General features: G+C 42.0%; 1 protein-coding gene across 2 annotated transcripts in view; it reads left to right on the top strand.

The window, feature by feature from the left end:
- The window catches only part of rnf13 (ring finger protein 13), a 127,603-nt gene that overhangs the window by 17,477 nt on the left and 90,253 nt on the right, over positions 1 to 19,873 (top strand). For both annotated transcript variants that reach the window (XM_039758066.1, XM_039758061.1), the window contains exon 2: positions 10,086 to 10,217. In XM_039758066.1, the coding sequence (XP_039614000.1) occupies positions 10,107 to 10,217 (111 nt within the window). In that variant the 5' untranslated portion in view covers positions 10,086 to 10,106. The remainder of the gene's footprint in view (positions 1 to 10,085; positions 10,218 to 19,873) is intronic.

Genomic DNA, 19,873 nt, shown 5'->3' with positions numbered 1-19,873 from the left:
ATAGACCAATATCAATGACCTGCTTTATATCAACTTTAAGTCCTTTAGTAATCACTAAGTCTAACGTATGACCTGCTTTATGTGTAGGCTGATTAACGAGCTGCCTCAAATCAAAAGAGTCCAGGAGGTTCATGAATTCCTTTACCTTTTGGTCACACTGATTGTCGACATGAAAGTTAAAGTCGCCGACTATTAAGAGTGCGTCATAGTTTGTAACTAAAATTGACATTAAGTCAGAGAATTCCTCAAGGAAAGACGCGTTATATTTAGGAGGTCTATACACGGATAATACTAGAACGTGAGAATCTCCATGAATAACAACGGCGAGATACTCAAAGGACTTAAATTTACCAAAACTAACATCTTTACATTTTAACCGGCTCGAGTAAATGTTTGCCAATCCGCCGCTGTAGAATAGTCCTACAGGAACAGCCAAACTTTATCTAAGCTTTAATTGATGTCTGATGTATACTACTAACTACTGTTTAAGATGAGACTTATTGTGATAGGTTGATTCTGAATGCAGCCACGTCCTTGATTATTAAAGGGTGTGCACACAAACACAAACAGGCTTTTGCATGATTTTTTTTCCATTTTTCATCTAACAGTTTCTGATTTGTTTTTACCTTCTTCATATGGCATGCAATTTTGCAGTAAAGGTGGAATAAGTTCTGACAGAGTTTATGTTGGCTTCATTTTATTATTAAACTAAATCTGCAATTTTTTCAGGGATGTATAGACTTTTTTATATTCACTGTATAACTCTAGAAAGAATAAGCAAACCTTTTTACAACATAGTGGCATGGTAAAGTTTATTTTCGGTCGGTATGTATAGAAATTTAAAGCAAAAGGTTACGGAATACAGTAGTATTCTAAGGCTGGGTTTGTATTTCACGGGACACAACGCATGCTCCAGCAGACGCTACTGCTACACAAGTGGTGGGCTATTTATCCTTGTGCATGTATTTTACATAAATCTGGGATATTCGAACAGGTGGCAGTGCAAGATACCATCACAGTGAGAAAACAACGTTCAGCTTCACTGTGTTGTGAATTGCCTGAAATATCATTTAAATTCCCAGGACACCTTGCCACAATATCCTTGAAAATGATGAATGTTTAATGATTACATCCATCAATCCAGGGACATGCCCATTCCAGCAAGCATCAGGCGCGAGGCAGAAACAATTCCTGAATGGGGCATCATCTTATCACATAGTTGATTACAAACGCACACATACACTAGCGTCATTTTCGCAACACTAAATCCCTAAACCTGCATGTCCTTGTAAAGAAACTGGAGCACAAATTGGAAACCCACCGGGAACACATGTAAACTCCAGGCAGGGAACACCAGGGACGTGACTCCCTGTGAGGAAGTAGCGCTACCACTCTGCCACCGTACCGCCAACACATCATTATTTAAATTAACGATTTATCTGTAATATACAATATACATACTTTAATGAATTTCATCGTGAAAGTGATAGGATTGTAAATGTGCAGAGAGCTGGAATATCGTAAATGTAATATGTTCTTTGTTGCAATTGCTGCCTACCATTGCTGTCAGCGCAAGAGGAAGCCCCAGAAGAACGTAGCAATTAACAACTGGGAAAGTTTTAAGATGATGTTTACGACTGTCTACTTTAATGACAAAATAAACTATAAGTTTAAAGTGGACATTTTGAGATTAAAGCTGAAATTTCCACTTTAATCACAAAATAGACCTTTTGACTGCATCCCTAAATTTTTTCACTGTGGTTTAAATAGGCTTATGTACATATCAAAGCTGTTGCAAAAAAAAAAAAAGATGGCACAGAAGATGGTATGTGAGGCCTTTGAATTGTATCATGTCATTACGTTGGGGAATATGCCATGCTTGAAAAGAAAAGCACCACGAGTACATTTGTATGTCAGCATTTTTCTTCAAAACATTGAACTATTCATCAAACATTGAAGCATGCATATTGATCCTGTAGGATCTGCAAAGCGGCTTCCTGTCACATGTTGATAGTAAACAGACTCTGATGTCACGTTCCAACTTAACCACACTCCGCCCCCATTTATTTATTTATTATTATTATTTTTGCTGGTATTACAACTTGCGCACGTGTTGTGTTAATTTCTGAGGATATGCTTAGGGGATGTGTGAGATGAACGCTGGGAATGCAGGGCAGCCATGATGCGTGTGCATACGTGTTCTGAGTGTGAAGTATAAACCAGCTCTAATAAATTTTTTTTTAGCTTCTAGTTTACAGCACTTGCATGGAGTAAATTCTTTATTTTCTGAAAATAGTGATGTTTTCTCTTAAAGGAAAAATAAAAAATCTTAAATGATCTTAAAATCTCTTAACTGCTCTTAAAATATGAAGTTTTCTTTATTGTTTGAGCATAAAATAACACAAAGGCTGGATACTATATCCATATTAAAGAAGTGGAGTATTTTATGGTGTATGTTCATTGTATGAAGTCTTAACATTGTTGTTTTTGTAAATTTTACTTGTACTTGTTTTGGTAAAATGTGTTTTGAATTTTTCTGTACTTTTTCTTATTCTAATTTATGTTTTGTAGTCTGAATGAGGTAGAATACAAGGTATTACCTAGCCCTACAAGCCAGTATATTGCATAACACGTTTATACTAAGACACACGTTTCACATATTTTAAGTTTCAGATCAACCTCACAACATGTCTTTGGACTGTTGTTGGAGACTGAAGACCTGAGTTGGAAAATGTGTGAAGACGGGAATAAATGTAGAATTCATGAAGTGGTATAAAATCCAAGAGCTAGGAGGTGCTAATACTATACTGTACATATTGCCAACAGTAAGAAATATATTCTTAAAACTGATTTTCTAACCAGCTTCTTTATTTCGGCATTGTAGGAGACTAGTGCTTACCATGGCAGTTTTAGATATACAGCACAAACCATCTCTAGGTCAGTTTCGAGTTGGCAGTTAGCCTAACGGGCACATAATGTGACGGGGAAACACAGATTCAGTGAGAATGTTCTTACTACAGAGGTTGTGCTTGGGCATGGAATTGTACCCAAAGAAGCACTAACTGCTGCTAAGAACACCCACTATGGCAAAATAATAGAAAGTGGCCACGATAACCCAAGGGTTTTGTTCTCTGTAGTTAATAAAATACTCCAACCCACATCTGGCCCAACTACCTCTTCTTCTGAAGTCTGTGAGGAATTCCTCCACTTTTTCCGTAACAAAATTAAAGATCTAAATAATTCAACTAACATAAATACATCATCTGTTTATATCTCTCCCTGTTTTCCTACTCCATCCAGCTCCTTCTCTAAGTTCTCGCCAGTCACATCTGCGTTTGTTAATAACCTGCTTTGTAAGATGAGGCAGACGACCTGTGTACTGTACCCCATCCCCAGCACACTACTTAAATCCTGCCTTCATGCCATAATCCCAACTGCTACAGCAATAATAAACTCATCCCTTTACACTGGCTCTGTGGCTCACTTTTAAAATCGCTTCTGTAACCCCCATGTTAAAAAAGTCTGGTCTTGATGCTGACAATCTTAAAAATTTCTGGCCTGTTTGCCACTTACCTTTCCTGTCAAAAGCTCTTGAGCGTGTTGTAGCCTCCCAGCTCACCAATTACTTAACCTCTAATAATTTGATGGAACCCTTTCAATCTGGTTTCAGGGTGTGGCACAGCTGTAAAACTGCTCTGTCATGGGTAACCAATGATTTGCTTATGGCAACAGACTCTGGACAAACCAGCATATTACTTCTGTTAGACCTCAGTGCAGCATTTGACACTGTCAGACATGACATTCTGCTGTCCAAACTGGAGAAAATGCTGGGTATCTCAGGCACTGCTCTCCAGTGGTTCAAGTCTTATCTGACTGATAGGCAAGAGTTTGTTAGTCTTGGCAACAGCAGGTCCAGCTCAGCGCCAGTCATACAAGGAGTTTCTCAGGGCTCTGTCCTCGGCCCTCTGCTTTTCTGTATGTATATGCTTCCCCTTGGCCATATTATTCGTAGCTCACCTCCATAACATATCCCGTGTTCGCTCTTTCCTCTCCTTTTCTAATGCTGAGAAACTTGTCCATGCTTTTATCACATCCCGCATTGATTATTGTAACTCGCTGCTGGCAGGTGCCCCTTCTCATCTTATATCACAGCTCCAGCTTATTCAAAGCTTGGCTGCAAGAGTCCTTACTCAAACCAGCAGCAGCGAGCACATCACACCCATCCTGCTCTGTCTTCACTGGCTCCCTGTGTTTTACAGAATCGAATATAAAATCCTACTAATAACCTACAAAGCCTTAAATAACCTTCTGCCAAACTACATCTGTGACCTTCTCCATCACTATGTGCCTGCTGCCCACTAAGGTCCTCTGATTCTGGCAATCTTGTTGTGCCCCACACTAATCTACACTCCATAGGTGACGGGACCTTCAGCTATATAGTGCCCAGACTCTGGAATGACCTACCGAAATTAATTAGATCAGCTGACTCCATGAATTCTTTTAAAAACCAACTCAAAACTAATCTATTCAGGAAGGCTTTTAGCTCTACCTGACTTTATTATCCTACTCTCAGTTTACCCCTCTGTCAAGATGCTCATATAACCTGTGTGTGTCTGCTAGACCATCAATTATGTTGTCTGTTAGGCTTTTCTCTTAATTTACTTTCTTAATCTTCTTTATTTATTTATTTGGTTTGTACAATGCTATATACTGTATACCCTGCCGTTCTTTCTTATATTCTGTAAGTGCCTTGAGCATGGGAAAGGTGCTATATAAATAAAATGTATTATTATTATTATTATTAATATTATTATTACCCTGATCTCTGAAGCTGTAAGGTAGCAGCCTTAACCATTGGACTACAAGGCCACTATGTTGGAATTAGTAGCAAAACTATTTTTACCATAAAGCTGTATATTTTTTTTTTATACGAAATGGTAACTGGTATGTCATACTTTATCTTTTCATTAGACTTTATGAGACTAAATGTGCAGTTTACAATCCGGCAGTATTTGCTTACATGGTGGCAGTTGTACAGATATTTTGTAGTGGTGGTTCAGTGCTATAGAATTTAATGTTGTTTTTTTTTTTAGTTTTGTTATTCAGTAGCAGATGTCCAGTGAAAGGTATGGTTCTAAGATGGTTCAAGACTGGTGCTATTATGACCAGCACTGCTACATTATATTCACTGAGTTCTAATTTTAATTTGGGTTACAGATGCACCATTATAGTTTTATGTTTCTTTATGTTTTCTCTGCATCTTGTACCTTTTAATCACATAAGTGCAAACTAGCTATGTTACCCCGCTTCACCCAGGACATTTTAAGAGACAACAGGGACTCTGTTATAGTGCTGACGGTTAGTTGGATGTATCCGAAGTACTGTTGAAGTAACTAAATACTTTCCTGTATGCAATATTTATTTTTTATCTCGGGCTAATATTATTAGATTACTCGAGTTCTTGAGTCTTGAACATATACTGTTTTCTAAGCTTGCATAATTGTGAGCAGGGTGTTTTGGAGCTAGAGCCTAAACCAGCAAGCACAGGGTGCAAGCCCATCTCCTGGTATTTCCTCTATGCTCTTGAGACTATGCTGGAAGACGCAGCAAACCTTCTTATTATGGGATGTATGGATGTGCCATCCAGGAGGAGCTGGACTACCTGTGCAACCTGAATCCGCTTTAGGTCCTGCCTCATTCTATCAGTAATGACAAGGACAGTAGCAAAATATAAAAATAGAGAATTGGTAGTATAAGGAGAGAGCAATTGTCTGTAGCCATCCATCCATTATCGAACCCTCTATATCCTATCTACAGGGTCATGCCACCTGCAAAACCATTCCCTTTTTTGGGGTTTGTCTTGCTGTTGGCCTCTCCAGTTCACCTGTTGTCACTTTTATTTGCACCAAGGTAGGTGAAGCTGATAAACAATCACTTATGCTTCCTAACTGGACAGATTGATACCCCTGAAGCTTCATTGACTTGGTGTTAGGCTGCGATGATTAAGTGTTCTCTTAAAGTTTTGGGCAATGTATATATACACACACACACGGCACTAAGACCTGTGTCCAAAGCATCCGTCTGGAGAATGAAAGGCAAAGAAAAATCAGGTGGTTTCAAAATAGGAGCTGACATAAGGACCTGCTTAAGATCACTAAATGCAGCATCTGTAGCATCATCCCAAACCACTTGGTTAGGTTTCCCCTTCTTTCTCAGGTTTGTGAAGGGCGTTGCTCTCTCAGAAAACCGGGGTACAAACCGGCGATAGTAACCCGCTAAGCCGAGAAATGCTTGTACCTGCCACTTGGTTATCGGACAGGGCCAAATCACTATGGCATCTATTTTGGAGCATTGTGGTTTGACCATATACTCCGCCCCACTAGGTAACCTAAATATTTGGCTTTGACCAATCCAAAATAGCATTTCTTTGGATTAATATGAAGACCGGCATTCACTAGTGTCCGTAATACAGCCTTAACCTGCTGTAGGTGTTCCTTCCAGGTGCCGTAATAGATAACAACGTCATCCAAGTAGGCAGCTCTATACGAATTATGGGGTCGGAGTACTTTGTCCACCAGACCTTAGAAGGTAGCGGGAGCCCCATGTAATCCGAATGGAAGTACACAATACTGCCAATGTCCGCTAGGGGTGCTAAACGCAATATTTTCCTTTGAGGAGTCCGTTAAGGGAACCTGCCAGTACCCTTTCGTCATATCAAGAGTAGTCAAAAATTTGACATGTCCTAGCCACTCAAGGAGGTCATCCACTCACGGCATAGAATAGGCATAGAATTTGGAGACTTGATTAAGCCGACAGAAGTCATGGCAAAGACTCCAACTTCAGTCTGGCCTTTTGACCAACACGATGGGGCTGGACCAAGGACTATAACTCTCCTCTATCACACCTAGGTCCAGCATTTGTTTGATCTCCAACTCCACTTCTGCCTTTTTTGCTTTGTGAATCCGATATGGGTGTTCTCTGACTATAACCCCTGGTTTTGTCACTATGTCATGCGCAACCAGGGAGGTTTGTCCAGGATTTTCGTTCACTACCTCAGAGACAGACAGGATAACTAGTTCGAGCTCCTGTCACTGTTGGCGAGTCAAATCATCACCGAAGTTAAGGTGCAATTTATGAGTGAAGAGTGAGCAAGACTGTCTGGAGGAGGGATCGGGATCCCTTTCCTTCCACGGTTTCAGCAAATTGACATGATAAATCCGCTGTCTAGGTCGACAATTAGGTTGAATAACTAAATAATCGACCAGACCCTTCCTCTCCTTAACTTCATATGGGTCTTGCCAATGGGCCAGTAATTTGGATTGTGAGGTAGGAATCAATACCATGACTCGATCCCCGGGCAGAACTCCTGAAGGGACGTGCCACGGTTATGACAATGAGCCTAGGCTCCTTGTGCCTTCTCCATGTGAGATTTTAGGATAGGTGTAATTTTTGCAAATCTATCACATAATTGTGCAATATATTCAAGTATATTAACAGAGGGACGGGCCTTCTCCACCCAGCCTTCATTTAATATATCCAATATACCTTGGGGTTGTCGTCCATACAATAATTCAAAATGTGAGAACCACGTGGAGGCTTGTGGGACTTCCCAATATGCAAAAAGGACAAGAGGGAGGAGCTGATCCCAGTTCCTTCCGTCCTCATTGACTACCTTGCGTAGCATCTGTTTGAGAGTTTGGTTGAACCTTTCGACTAGACCATTTGTTGAGGATGATATATAGAGGTCTTTAAATGCTTTATTTTCAGTAACTTAGCTGTATCCCTGAACGTCTCCGTGGTAAATGGCATCCCTTGATCCATCAGGATTTCTTTAGGGATGCCAGCTCGCACAAAGACCCCTACCAACTCCTGTGCGATAGCTTTGGAAGTGGCTGAGCATAATGGAACAGCTTCAGGATATCTGGTAGCATAACCCACCAGGACCATTATATATTTATGGCCCTGGCTGAAGGCTCTAGGGGTCCCACCAGGTCAACCCCGATACGTTCAAAAGGGGCATCAATTGGGGTAAAGGGATTAGAGGTGCACGGTCCCTCCTAGGAATCTGCCATAATTGACATTCCGGACAGGACATGCAAAAAACCTCCTAATTAATACCAGGCCAAAAAAATCGAAGCTTGATTCGCTCTTAAGTTTTATCGGGGCCTAGATGAGCTCCCAGGAGGCGAGTATGAGCCAGTTCACAGACTTGTCATCAGCAAGTCCATGGGACTAAGAGCAGCGACATCACCCCTCCTTCATGTTCTGCCACCCGATATAAAAGTCATTATTTAATACAAAGTGGGGACCTTGTGGCATGGGATGCGTTGTGTGCTGGACATCTAAGACCACTGCATTTTTTGCAAATTTAAGGGAGTCATCGTTCCATTGCTCCATTTTAAATGAAGCCGGGGTCTGCCTAAACTGAAACTGCAGAAGCCTGAGGGGATCAGACTCGACCTCAAGGGGCATGGTTTCAGTCTGAGCTGTAGTGGCGCTAGGTGATGACATATTGCTCCACGATGGCCCGACTGTTTCCATGTCATTCTTTGAGGCCATGTTCTGCTCCTCTACCGGCTATGTACACGGCATGGAGGTAGCTGAGGACGCGGTGTCGGTGTCCATAACAAGACCTAGTGTTTTTGTAGGGATAGCGAGTGTTATGCTGCAGTTTTTGTCTGACCAATCTCTACCCAGTATCACAGGAAATGGAGGATTGTCGTGTACCGCCACTGTCATTTTCCTCACGATGCCGTCTTGGCAGATGTAACAGCAGGCGGACTCGTACGATCGGATGTCCCCGTGAATACAGGTTAGACGGGTTTTTACTTTTAACCATTGTCGCGGCAACACTAAATGGTGAGCAACAATGGAAATGTTACTGCCAGAGTCAAATGAAGCTAATTTATGACCATTGACTTACGCTACTCCTGTATGCGAAAAGGCCAGAGGATTAAAAGGAGCACTCTGCGACCCCAACCCCTCCCCACCCCACACCTCTCTGCAGACCCTCCAGTCACCTTGTGAAGCCTTCTGCCGTGCATCTGAGTTACCCAAAGCATGCTAGGACTCTGAATCAGGGACACAACTCCATCTGGGTTCACAGGGATCCCGTTCTGGTTCTCCCAAGTAGGTTTCCTCCCGTAAGGTGTTAAGGATCCCCACCAGGGAGTCCATAATATTGCACAAATGTCCCCAGGTCAGCTTAGCGGGAAGGCTATTTATTAATACAGCACAAGCCAGTTTTTCCACAATTTTCTGGGTGTTTTACTATATGGGCCGTAGCCAGCACCCGACTTTCTGCCACAGTGTCATGGCTTGTTTTTGAATGATTAGCGAAGGTGGTAGGGAATGAGAATGGTGATCATACGCATGCGACACACGGCTGGCCTGCTGCGCACTGCCGAGAGTTGATTCTACAGTAAAATAAAAAGAGTAATGCAAATCCTCACCCCAAAAGCGGATAGTAGACATCACGTAGTATATGTGTACCAAATTTCAGGTCGATAGTTCAAACGGTTTGCGAGCTACAGGTGATTTAAAATCCCAGCCAGTCAAACGAACAGCCACAGCAGTGTATTATATATAAAGATATGTATGTATGTATGTGTGTGTATATATAATATATGTACTGACGTATAATTCTTCATAAAGAACTTTGTTACTGTTGCAAAAATATACGGCTTTAGCTGTTGACTCTGAATAGAACTATGAAGATATTCACATACAGTCTGAACAACTGACTATTTTAGCAGATGTTCCCAAAATGATTTTAGGGGATGACTTGATTTAAAAACAATACATTAATTCGTAATCAGTGATACAGTGCCTATTTCAGTATTTTGGAAAGAACTGTCCTGAATGGAAACATATGGAAAAGAATAACAAACTATTTACTACAAACTATTTTTAAAACATTGTTTTTGTGTATGGTTTTTATAATGGACAATCTGCTATTTATGTACTGGATTAATGAGGTTAAATGTAATATTTTAAATTAGTTTTTTGTACTTTTAAGATGTACAGAAGTGTTTTATCATTTTATTTACAAATTTAAGTGTATGTGTTTTTCTGTTTAAAACTAGGTACTGAACCACTAATGAAGGATGTTACTGTCTATGGGAGTGCTTATGATGTCTACATTAAAGATCTATATAATCATGGCAGTGAAGCTGTTATTTCTAATTAACCTGCCAGCTGAGGCCGATATTTCAGCAGTAAGTCATACATTTTGTTTCTGTCCTCAACCTTTTTTCTTCTCTCCTTAGACTGTTTTACTTGTCTGTGCAGTATTAAGAAAAAGTTTGCAGTCCCATCCATCCTGCTAGGATTTTGTTTTAAAATGAGTTGAATTGTGCTTTTTGAAAGTTTTAAATAATACTTCACAATTTTTTTTTTTAATCAAGGATTCAGATTAGATGGGCAGTCTGCTTCATTGAACACTTTAGTTTCAGTCTACGTTCCATTCTCAAGCATATGTAACTGCATGTTTGAGAACCTATGTTCCCTTAAAAGGTATGCAACAGGCGACACTTTAAACATCTACATCTTCGGAAAGGCCCACATAGTTGCTGCAGTATTATGCTTTTGGGATGAGTGTCCGTTTGTCATGACTTAACACAGAAGGTAAAATTAATGCAGTACAGGACAGCTAGGACATGTCAAAGTCTCTAGGACACTGGGGGATGTTGACATAATTTATCATGTAGTGGTAACATAAAAAATAGTGTATTCAGAACTTCACTAGAGTAGCTTTGAAATTTATCCTGCGCTTAATAAAATTAAATGGTTATGTTAGTGTTAAATAGAAGTTAATGTCTGTACATTTGCATGAAACATCTTGGCTACTAGTGAAATTTGACATACTTATTTTTCAAGGAAATTTGAAGTTTAATGGAGATATTTTGAATATGGAGCACTGTATGAATTTCAGAAATATCAGTCTCCCACTGAAAAACATTGCTGAATTTGCAAACTCATCTATATTAAAACAAAAAAAATTCTGTGTTGTATACAGATAATTACAATGTCCATGTCAGTTACAGTCTTTTCCTGTTACTTTCCTGATTTCCTGATAATCTGTTATCAAGATCGACACCTTTTCACGCTTTGATGATCAGGAAATATTTCCATTGATTATTTTAAATGAATAGACTGGCAACAGCCTGCTCTAACCTGTTGAGTATCTTGCACTATGCTTATAATTAAATAGAATTAAAATCATAGTACTGGTAATGCCAACAAATCTTGTTTTTACCACATTGCTCAATCCCTTGAATACAACATGGTATGACTTGAATTTCAGCTGCCATATGCACTTCAATTTTTGAGTGAAATACATGCGGTGCTTCTGTGCACTCTCATCATCGAAAATTATAATTCACTAAAGTGATCCATTATGAAGGGGATGCGGAAAAGCCCTCAGGAGCCTCATCCCTGAGAGAGTCGAAACTGCCGGAGAGCCAATGAGATCAGGCTTGTTGGGGATCAGAACTGGCGTGGTGCTGAGGCGACAACGCTCATCTGGGTAGGCATGTGGAATGTCTTGTCTCTCTGGCATGATGGTCATCTTCCTATGCTATTGGAGGAGCTCCAGAAAATCTGCATTTTAGTGGCGGCACTCTCTGAGGTGCGCAGACTCGGGACTGGCCAGATCTTTGTTGGTGGCTTCAACATTTATTGTTCTGGTAGCTCTGATGGCTGTCATGCTCAGGGAGTAGCTATTGGCTGGGGTAGATTGGCTCCTTCCAATAGTGTCTGATATCACTGCTTTAAACGAACGTATTATGTGTATGGGGAGCGGAGCGTTTACTGGTTCTTTCTGGCCTATGCTATGAACCACCCACCTGGCAAGTCAGCCACTTTCCCACCTGGTTATTTTTTAGGGCCTATCCCTGTTTCTTCCAGGAATCTTTCATCCTGCCGACTACGCCACTGTCATAAGAAGAGACCAGTCACCCGTATATTGTGCCCCGGCTGCAAATGGGTTACTTTCAGCTGAGTAGTGCTCAGGTCCAAGTCAAAAACAGAGCTGATCTAGATAAGCAAAGATTGCGGCTTTAAATGCCGAAAGTGGCATCGTCTGGACCGGAAGTGATGTCATTGTTAGTAACAGAACCAGAAGTGAGTGACATCCACATCATTGGCACCGGAAAACGGAAGTGACATCATCGGGACCAGAAATGACATCTTCAGTGGCGCTGGAACCGGAAGAAATGTCATCATTGGTGCCATAGCCCGTGCGGGGTTTCCTGTGAATGATCTGCAGAGGAGTGAGAGAGAAAGTCAGTGCAGCTTGCCACCCCCTGGTGTGGAATTACCATTATTTAGGCCCTTTAGGTGCCTCCCAATTACACGTGTGAGACAAATGTTATAATGTAATAAAATATTCTAGGCACTAGGGTTGGGCGGCATCCAAATTTTGATACCGTCAAACCTCCTCCCTATTTTACCTCGGTATACGGTATTACCTTGAATAATAAAAAAATTGTGAAGTAAGGCTCAGACAGCGTCACCAAACTGTTGGCTTGTGCCTAAACCATTCAGAAACTGAATATCAAACACTAATACTGAAACAATAACGAAATAACATGCAGAACAATATTATCAACTTTTATTAACAACAAATAGCAGTTTATAAAAAAGTGCAAATACAACAGTCAAACAGAATTAAATTAACATAAACATCCAGAACAGTTTTCGCGCGGAGATACGCACACAAATCAATTCAATTAAATCACACCGCCTGAACAACTTTTAATAACAAAGATGAGCAGCTTATAAAAAAGTGCAAATAGACCCACAACAGTCAACCAGAGTTGAATTAACATAAACATCATCCATATTATAAAAAGTATTGCAAAGCAATAGTCCTAAACAAAAATGTCTTCTTTCCAATATCATTTTTAACGTAAACCAAATAAAAATACCTGAATCAATTAAATAAAAATAAACACAGTGCGAATAGGAACGAATGGCAAGTGGCATCAATCTATTCAAGATTTCTCGCTAGAAAAACCAGCATGTTTACTTTGTCCGGCTTTAACAGGGCACGCTTGTGGACCGACAACTTTACCTGCGGTGCTGAAAACCCGCTCGATGGTGTGCTTGTGGCACAGACGCAGGTACTTTGTGCCACTCGCGACATCTGGGGAAAACGCCCGGCAGCATTTTTCCACCAGAGAAGTGGGTCCTCGTCTCCTTGAGTAACTGGCTCCAAACAGTAGGCTGTTATTTCAGCTCCGACTCGGTCCTCTACGGTGCTGATGCCGATGGGACCTGCCATTGCATCAGATTTTTTTTGCAGCATACTCCCCAGAGTCATCTTTTTTCGTGAGGGTGCAGATTGCTCCTCTCCCTCTTCCATTCTGATGGCCACTGGGCCTGCTGCCTCTAAGCTCATGATCTCAGCCTGTAATTCAGCCTTGGTCTCAGCCAATGCGTTGTCATCAGTCTCATATCCTCCACGGTAAAGAGGGTCGAGGAAAGTGCATTTTCGCAATATTTTGCGCACTGAATTGGATTTATACTTGGCCTCCAGCTTTGTTAGAATTCCAGTTTTGATTGACTTTGTTAGCTGGAGGTCATTTTCTGACGCAGCCAACACATTGTCCCTGCAGAGCTGTAGTTTGGGGAGGATACAGGAACTGGTCACATAATTTTCTCCTGACAAAATATCAGTGAAGTCACCGACTGGTTTCAGTGCTTCGTGAACAGCTTTCAAGACGTCCATGTCCTGCCAGGTCAGGGACAGGCTGCTCCTTCTGTCATCAGACAGGACGTGTCTGATCGCTTGGGCCTGCTCGAGGATTCGCTCCACCATTGCCAGTTTGGAGCCCCAGCGAATTGCGCAGTCCTGCCGACGGATGGATAGATGAATTAATTAATGAATGATGAATAAACGATTAAATGAATGAATAGGCCTAAATAAACAAATGAATGAATAAATAGGCATAAACAAACGAATGAATAAATAGGCATAAATAAACGAATGAATGAATAAATAGGCCTAAATAAACGAGATTCGTTTTATTTAGACCAATTCATTCATTAATACATAATATATATATATATATATATATATATATATATATATATATATATATATATATATATATATATATATATATATATATATATATATATATATGCCCCTTTTTTATATTTGAGCCCCTGCCCATGCGGAACTCTCTGCACGTTTTCCGCTTATCGTTATGAGACTATGTTTTGGGAGTCCCAAGTCCACTGGCTTCTTGCGGAGTTCATGTTTACGTTGCCAGCTGTGTGAAAAGGCCCCGACAATATTACGGCATAGTCCGAGGGCGCGCTCGGTTTTTTGCCTCTGGTCATGCAATCCATTTGTGACAGCCAAGTTTAGATTGTGACCGAAGCAGTATAGCCACGGCCAATGCAGGGACCTGATTGCGGCATGAATGTTGGCAGCGTTGTCAGTGGTTATGGCTGAAAGTTTTTTCTCGTCAAGTTGCCATTCCTGAAGTGCAGCTCTGAGCGCAGCAGCAAGATTGTCCACTGTATGACTCTCAGGAAAATACGTAGTTTGGAGGCATTTGGATTCAAGTTTCCAGTCAGGTGTAATAGTATGGACAGTCAGAGACATGTATGGTGTCATGTTAACTGACGACCACATGTCAATTGTTAAGGAATAACTGTCTGCCGCTGACAGCAGCACTTGAACATTGTCTCTAACTTTACTATATAAATGTGGGACGGCTGTTTGTGAGAAATATTTCCGTCCAGGCAGCTCGTACTGGGCATCTAGGACCTTTACCATGTCCGTAAAGGACTTTTTTTCCACTGTGTGGGAAGAGACCATTTCCTTCGCCAAGTATTTTGTCACTGCATCAGTACAGGTTTTCCAACGGACACTGTCCCTTTTGTACTTTGTTGCTTTCCCGAAGGCCCCCATTATCGTCGGCTGCGTACTGGCGGTGGACCTAAATGTTGTTGGTCCTGCATCGGGAGGCGTTGAAACTGTTGCACTGAGTGAAATCGGGTCCATCCTCGCAGCAGTGAGTGGATGGTGATTTCGTATATGCGACCTTAGGTTCGAGGTATTTCCATCTCTCCCGGTCACCTTTTTGTTGCACAATTTGCAAATTGCCTTGTCCGTATTTACCGCCTCTCCCTTCTCGTTCAGCCGAAACCCGAAATACTGCCAAACTGCAGAAGCTGTGTTCTTTTTCAAGACCTGGGGCCTCATGTATAACGCCGCGCATAGAACTCGCACTATAACATGGCGTAAGCACAAAAGACGAAATGTGTTTACGCACAGAAAAATCCAGATGCAGGAATCTGTGCGTACTCTAACTTCCACGTTCTTCCGTTACATAAATCCCGATCAGCGTGAAAACTAACGCTTCGTTACGCCACGCATTATGTAACGCCCAAATCCTCCCAGAATTACTCCTATTTGAATATGCAAATCAATATAAATCGCCCTTAAGCGCAGCCTTCTGTGAAAAGACAATGGGAAAAGCACAGGGAAAATATAAGAATTTCAGCGAATACCAAGTGGAGGCAAAGGAAAAACATACTGTTTGTTCAAATACACCGTGGTATAATCAACAAAATGAAGTTGATCAAGTGACATAGCGTGTTGGAGAAACTTGAAAGCTCACGTTCACAAAATCGCACAGTGCCGGAAATAAAAAAGAAGTCACATATCAAAGTTGCCGTGAAAAGAAGAGTTGTAAGCCCACTGTCTGAGTGTCATATGAAAGTTTATTAGGGTACAGAGAAAAAAGGCACACGGTGGGGAAAAAGCACGAAATGTCAACTTCAATCTCGACATTTCCACTTTAATCACGTAGTTTATTTTGTCATTTAGTAGAACATTAAAAACTTCATCTTAAAATCTTTAATTAACCAGTTTCTCAAATCACATCGTAATTAAAGTAGCGGGTTAAATGCTTTGTTTTGTATTTGATCTTCTACTCGTATGTGCTCTATGTGTGTGAATCACTACTTGCTTCTTAAACTGGCTCTCTTCCTCCAACTGGACACAGAGTCCATTACATTCGTGATATTACAGCTCTCTGAATAACTAAAATACTGAGATGTATACGTGATGTCATTTTCATGATGATAGGAGTTAAAGCACATTATTAAACATGTGTTTTACTTCGATGAAATTATTTATTGCAGCAGTACTCAGGGCTGCTCTAGGCTTCTGGTGGCACTGGGCAGAGGAAGAATCGGTGGCTCCTTAGGCCAATGTCAGTAAGGTAGCTTATCACGGTGGATGGCCACGTCCGTTGCGGACACTGCATAGCAGCCTCGTGCTCATGACAAGCATTTATCTTTTGTCGAAATTTGTCGCTGCGTTTTTAGCTGTGTTGTTATTTTCTCTTTCTGTTTTATATTCAATATATATTGGCGTAGCCACCACGCAGTCAGTGCTTTTCTTTCCCCAAGTAACTGATCGCCACACAATCAGCTCTGTAATAGACATTAATCCATCTGTAAGCTTAGCGCCGATTCTTCAAAACGTTTAAAGAACATTGAAATATCTTCGTAGTACATGTTTAATTATTCTATCCTTCACGACACTCCCAGTGAAGAATATAGATTATTTAAATGAAGTTAAAGTTTTATGTGTATAATTTAACAAACATATTTTGCTGCATTTCACCTTAAAAATGATATCGTCATCATATGTAAATACGCGCTTTATAAAGTGGCCCAGGTTGTGAGATATTATAACTGTAGTGCAAGTTTACAGTGGGGTGATTGTACTTATAAGTACAAACCGTTCTACAAGGAGCAATTGATTGAGTGCATTTAAAGTTCTTGGGATTAAACTGTTTCTGAACCGCGAGGTCTGTACAGGAAAGGCTTTAAAACGTTTTGCAGTGGCTGAGACAGCGTGTCCTTAAAGCTGCATACCGATAATTCTCTTTCCGATCAGCTGCTGCTGTGATTCACACTCAGATACAGTGATATAAATACTCGAGTGGTGCAGTGAGAGTAATATGGAAAAAGATGATCCGCTGTGGCAACTCCTAACGGGAGGAGCTGGAAGAAGAAGAAGGAGAAGAAGTGAGAGTAACAACGCTAAAGCAGTTATGGTATTTGGAATACTATGGCTGCTCCCTGGACCATTATATTGTTACGAGTTAATTACAATCAGATGCATTACACTAATAAACAATATGCGGTTAGTTTCTGTGTATTTATAAAGCCGCGTCATGAAAATAATGAGTAATCACACAAGAACAGTACCATTGCTTTGGCGCTGGGTGCCGCCAGTTTGCAAAACCGAAGCGGAGAACTTGCGTCGACAAGGCATGAGGTACCGTGGAAAAGTCGTGGCTTTACGCCAAGTGTAGGTTTTATACATCGCGATTTGAGCGTGGAAAAGTTCTTCATAACATTTCTGTGCGTACGCACCGTTTATACATGAGGCCCCAGGTCACTTGGTGCGCGACTCGCCATCTTTCCCCACCTCTCTCTTTCTCCTCCACGCTGTCACGTGATGACAACCACGCATCGCATACGCATTTTTAGGCATTAAATAAATTATATTTAATATTTAATCCTTGTCTCTTATATAAGTGCATTGTTTTTATGACGGTATAACGGTATTGAAACTGACACCGTTGCTATTTGTAGATCCCGCGGGATACCATATTACCGTTTTACCGCCCAAGCCTACTAGGCACTATATATATAGTACATTTGCAGTGTGTTATTTTTTTTTATCTTTTTATATATTTGTGTATACAGTGATCCCTTGCTATATCGCGCTTCGACATTCCCGGCTTCACTCTATCGCGGATTTTAAGTGTAAGCATGTCTAAATATATATCACGAATTTTTCGCTGGTTCGCGGATTTCTGCGGACAATGGGTCTTTTAATTTATGGTACACGCTTCCTCAGTTTGTTTGCCCAGTTGATTTAATACAAGGGATGCTATTGGCGGATGGCTGAGAAGCTACCCAATCACAGCACGTATTACATATTAAATAAAACTCCTCAATGATATACGTTCGCACATTTCAAAGCTCTAACAGCCCATGTTGATTTTTGATTGTTTGCTTTTCTCTGCGCCTGACAAAGGGGGTGAGAGCAGAGGGGCTGTTGGCACAGAGGCTGTTTGCTTAGAAGATACGGACGCTCCTCTAAAAAATGCTGAAAAGACTACCTTCACATTGATCACTTCACTGCAGTGGCTTTATCATGGTGTTTCGTTTACTTAAAAGCACAACGGCCCTATTGATTTTTGTTTACTTTTCTCTCTCTCTGATATTCTCTGCTCCTAACGGCGCTCCTTTGAAGAGAAGATATGTTTGCATTCTTTTAATTGTGAGAAAGAACTGTCATCTCTGTCTTGTCATGGAGTACAGTTTAAACTTTTGACTAAAGGGTGTTGTTTCATGTCTACAGGGCTCTAATAATGTTAAAATCGTATTTAGAAAGTCGTAAACAGGTTTTCTATGCTCTAACTGCGAAAATATTTATAAATAAAGAATCCTACTTTGTGGAAATTCATTTTATCTGTCTGGAGCGGATTAACCGCGATAAATAAGGGTTTACTGTATAACTGTGCAGAGAATATTTATAAACAGTGTGGAGAGTTTCAAAGGGCTTAAAATATATAAAAATAACCATACAAACATATGATTTCTACTTCACGGATTTTCTGGAACGCAACCCCCGCGATCGAGGAGGGATTACTGTATATATATATATATATATATATATATATATATATATATATATATATATTGTGGCCCCGCCGGACGCCAGGAGGGGCGTGAGGGAGGGCTTGTGCCTCCTCCAGACCGCGAGGGCGTCCGTCCCTGGTTCTGTTGGGGCCCACGGTTGAGAACACGGAAGCCCTTCCCTGTAGGGCCCGTGGTCACCGCCAGGCGGCGCCCGATGCCGGTTTATCCCGTGCGGTTGCGGTGGGGCAGGAGCCGGCCGGACGCTTGGAGGACCGGAGGAGGGCGAGTGCCTCCTCCAGACAGAGTGGGGGGGTCCGTCCTGGTTAGGCACGGGGCCTCAGGTACAGGGGTTTGAAGCCCAGCCCTGTAGGGACCGTGGCCACCGCCAAGCGGCGCCCGGTGCCTGATTATCCGGAACCCGACACTTCCGCCACACCAGGAAGTGCGGGGAAGGCATTGTGTGGCGCCGGAGCGGCCAGGAAGGCAGCCGACACTTCCGCCACGCTGGGGCGTGGCCAAGGATGGAGGAAGCACCTGGGGCTCATCCGGGGCATTATTTAAGGGGCCGCCTCCCTCCAGTCATTGGTGGATGTCGGGTGGAAGTGGACAGAGCTGGAGAGAGGACAGGAGGCGGCCAGGACAAAGGCACAGAGACTGTGGGCCTGGACTTTGGGGAAATCGGTGCAGAGGCACTGGGGTCGTGTGAGTGTCCACTGGACTTTTATATTGTAAATAGTCTGTAAATAAACAGTGTGTTGGGCAAAAATATGCTGTCCGTCTGTCTGTGCCGGGGCCAGCGTTCACAATATATATATATATATATATATTGTCACAGGCGACCTGGTGTGGAGCCCAGCCGGGACGCCCACGAGGACCGGAGGAGGGCTGGTACCTCCTCCAGACCGCGAGGGGGCGACCACCATGGTTGTATTGGGGGCCACGGGTAGAGGGCTTAGAAGCCCAGCCCTGTAGGGGCCCGTGGCCACTGCCAGGCGGCGCCCCAGTGCCTGGAGAAACCTGGAGCCCAGCACTTCCGCCACACCAGGAAGTGCTGGGGGGAAGAGGACCAGGGACACCCGGAGGACTTCCGGCTACACAGTTGGTGCTTCCGCCACACGGGGGTGTGTCAACGGAAGCACCTGGAGCCCATCTGGGCATACATAAAAGGGGCCGCCTCCCTCCAGTC

Source organism: Polypterus senegalus, chromosome 1 (genome assembly GCF_016835505.1).
Source record: "Polypterus senegalus isolate Bchr_013 chromosome 1, ASM1683550v1, whole genome shotgun sequence".
In the NCBI taxonomy this organism is placed as follows: domain Eukaryota; kingdom Metazoa; phylum Chordata; class Cladistia; order Polypteriformes; family Polypteridae; genus Polypterus; species Polypterus senegalus.
The sequence above is the reverse complement of the archived record's forward strand: the minus strand, read 5'-3'. Positions and strand labels throughout refer to the sequence as shown.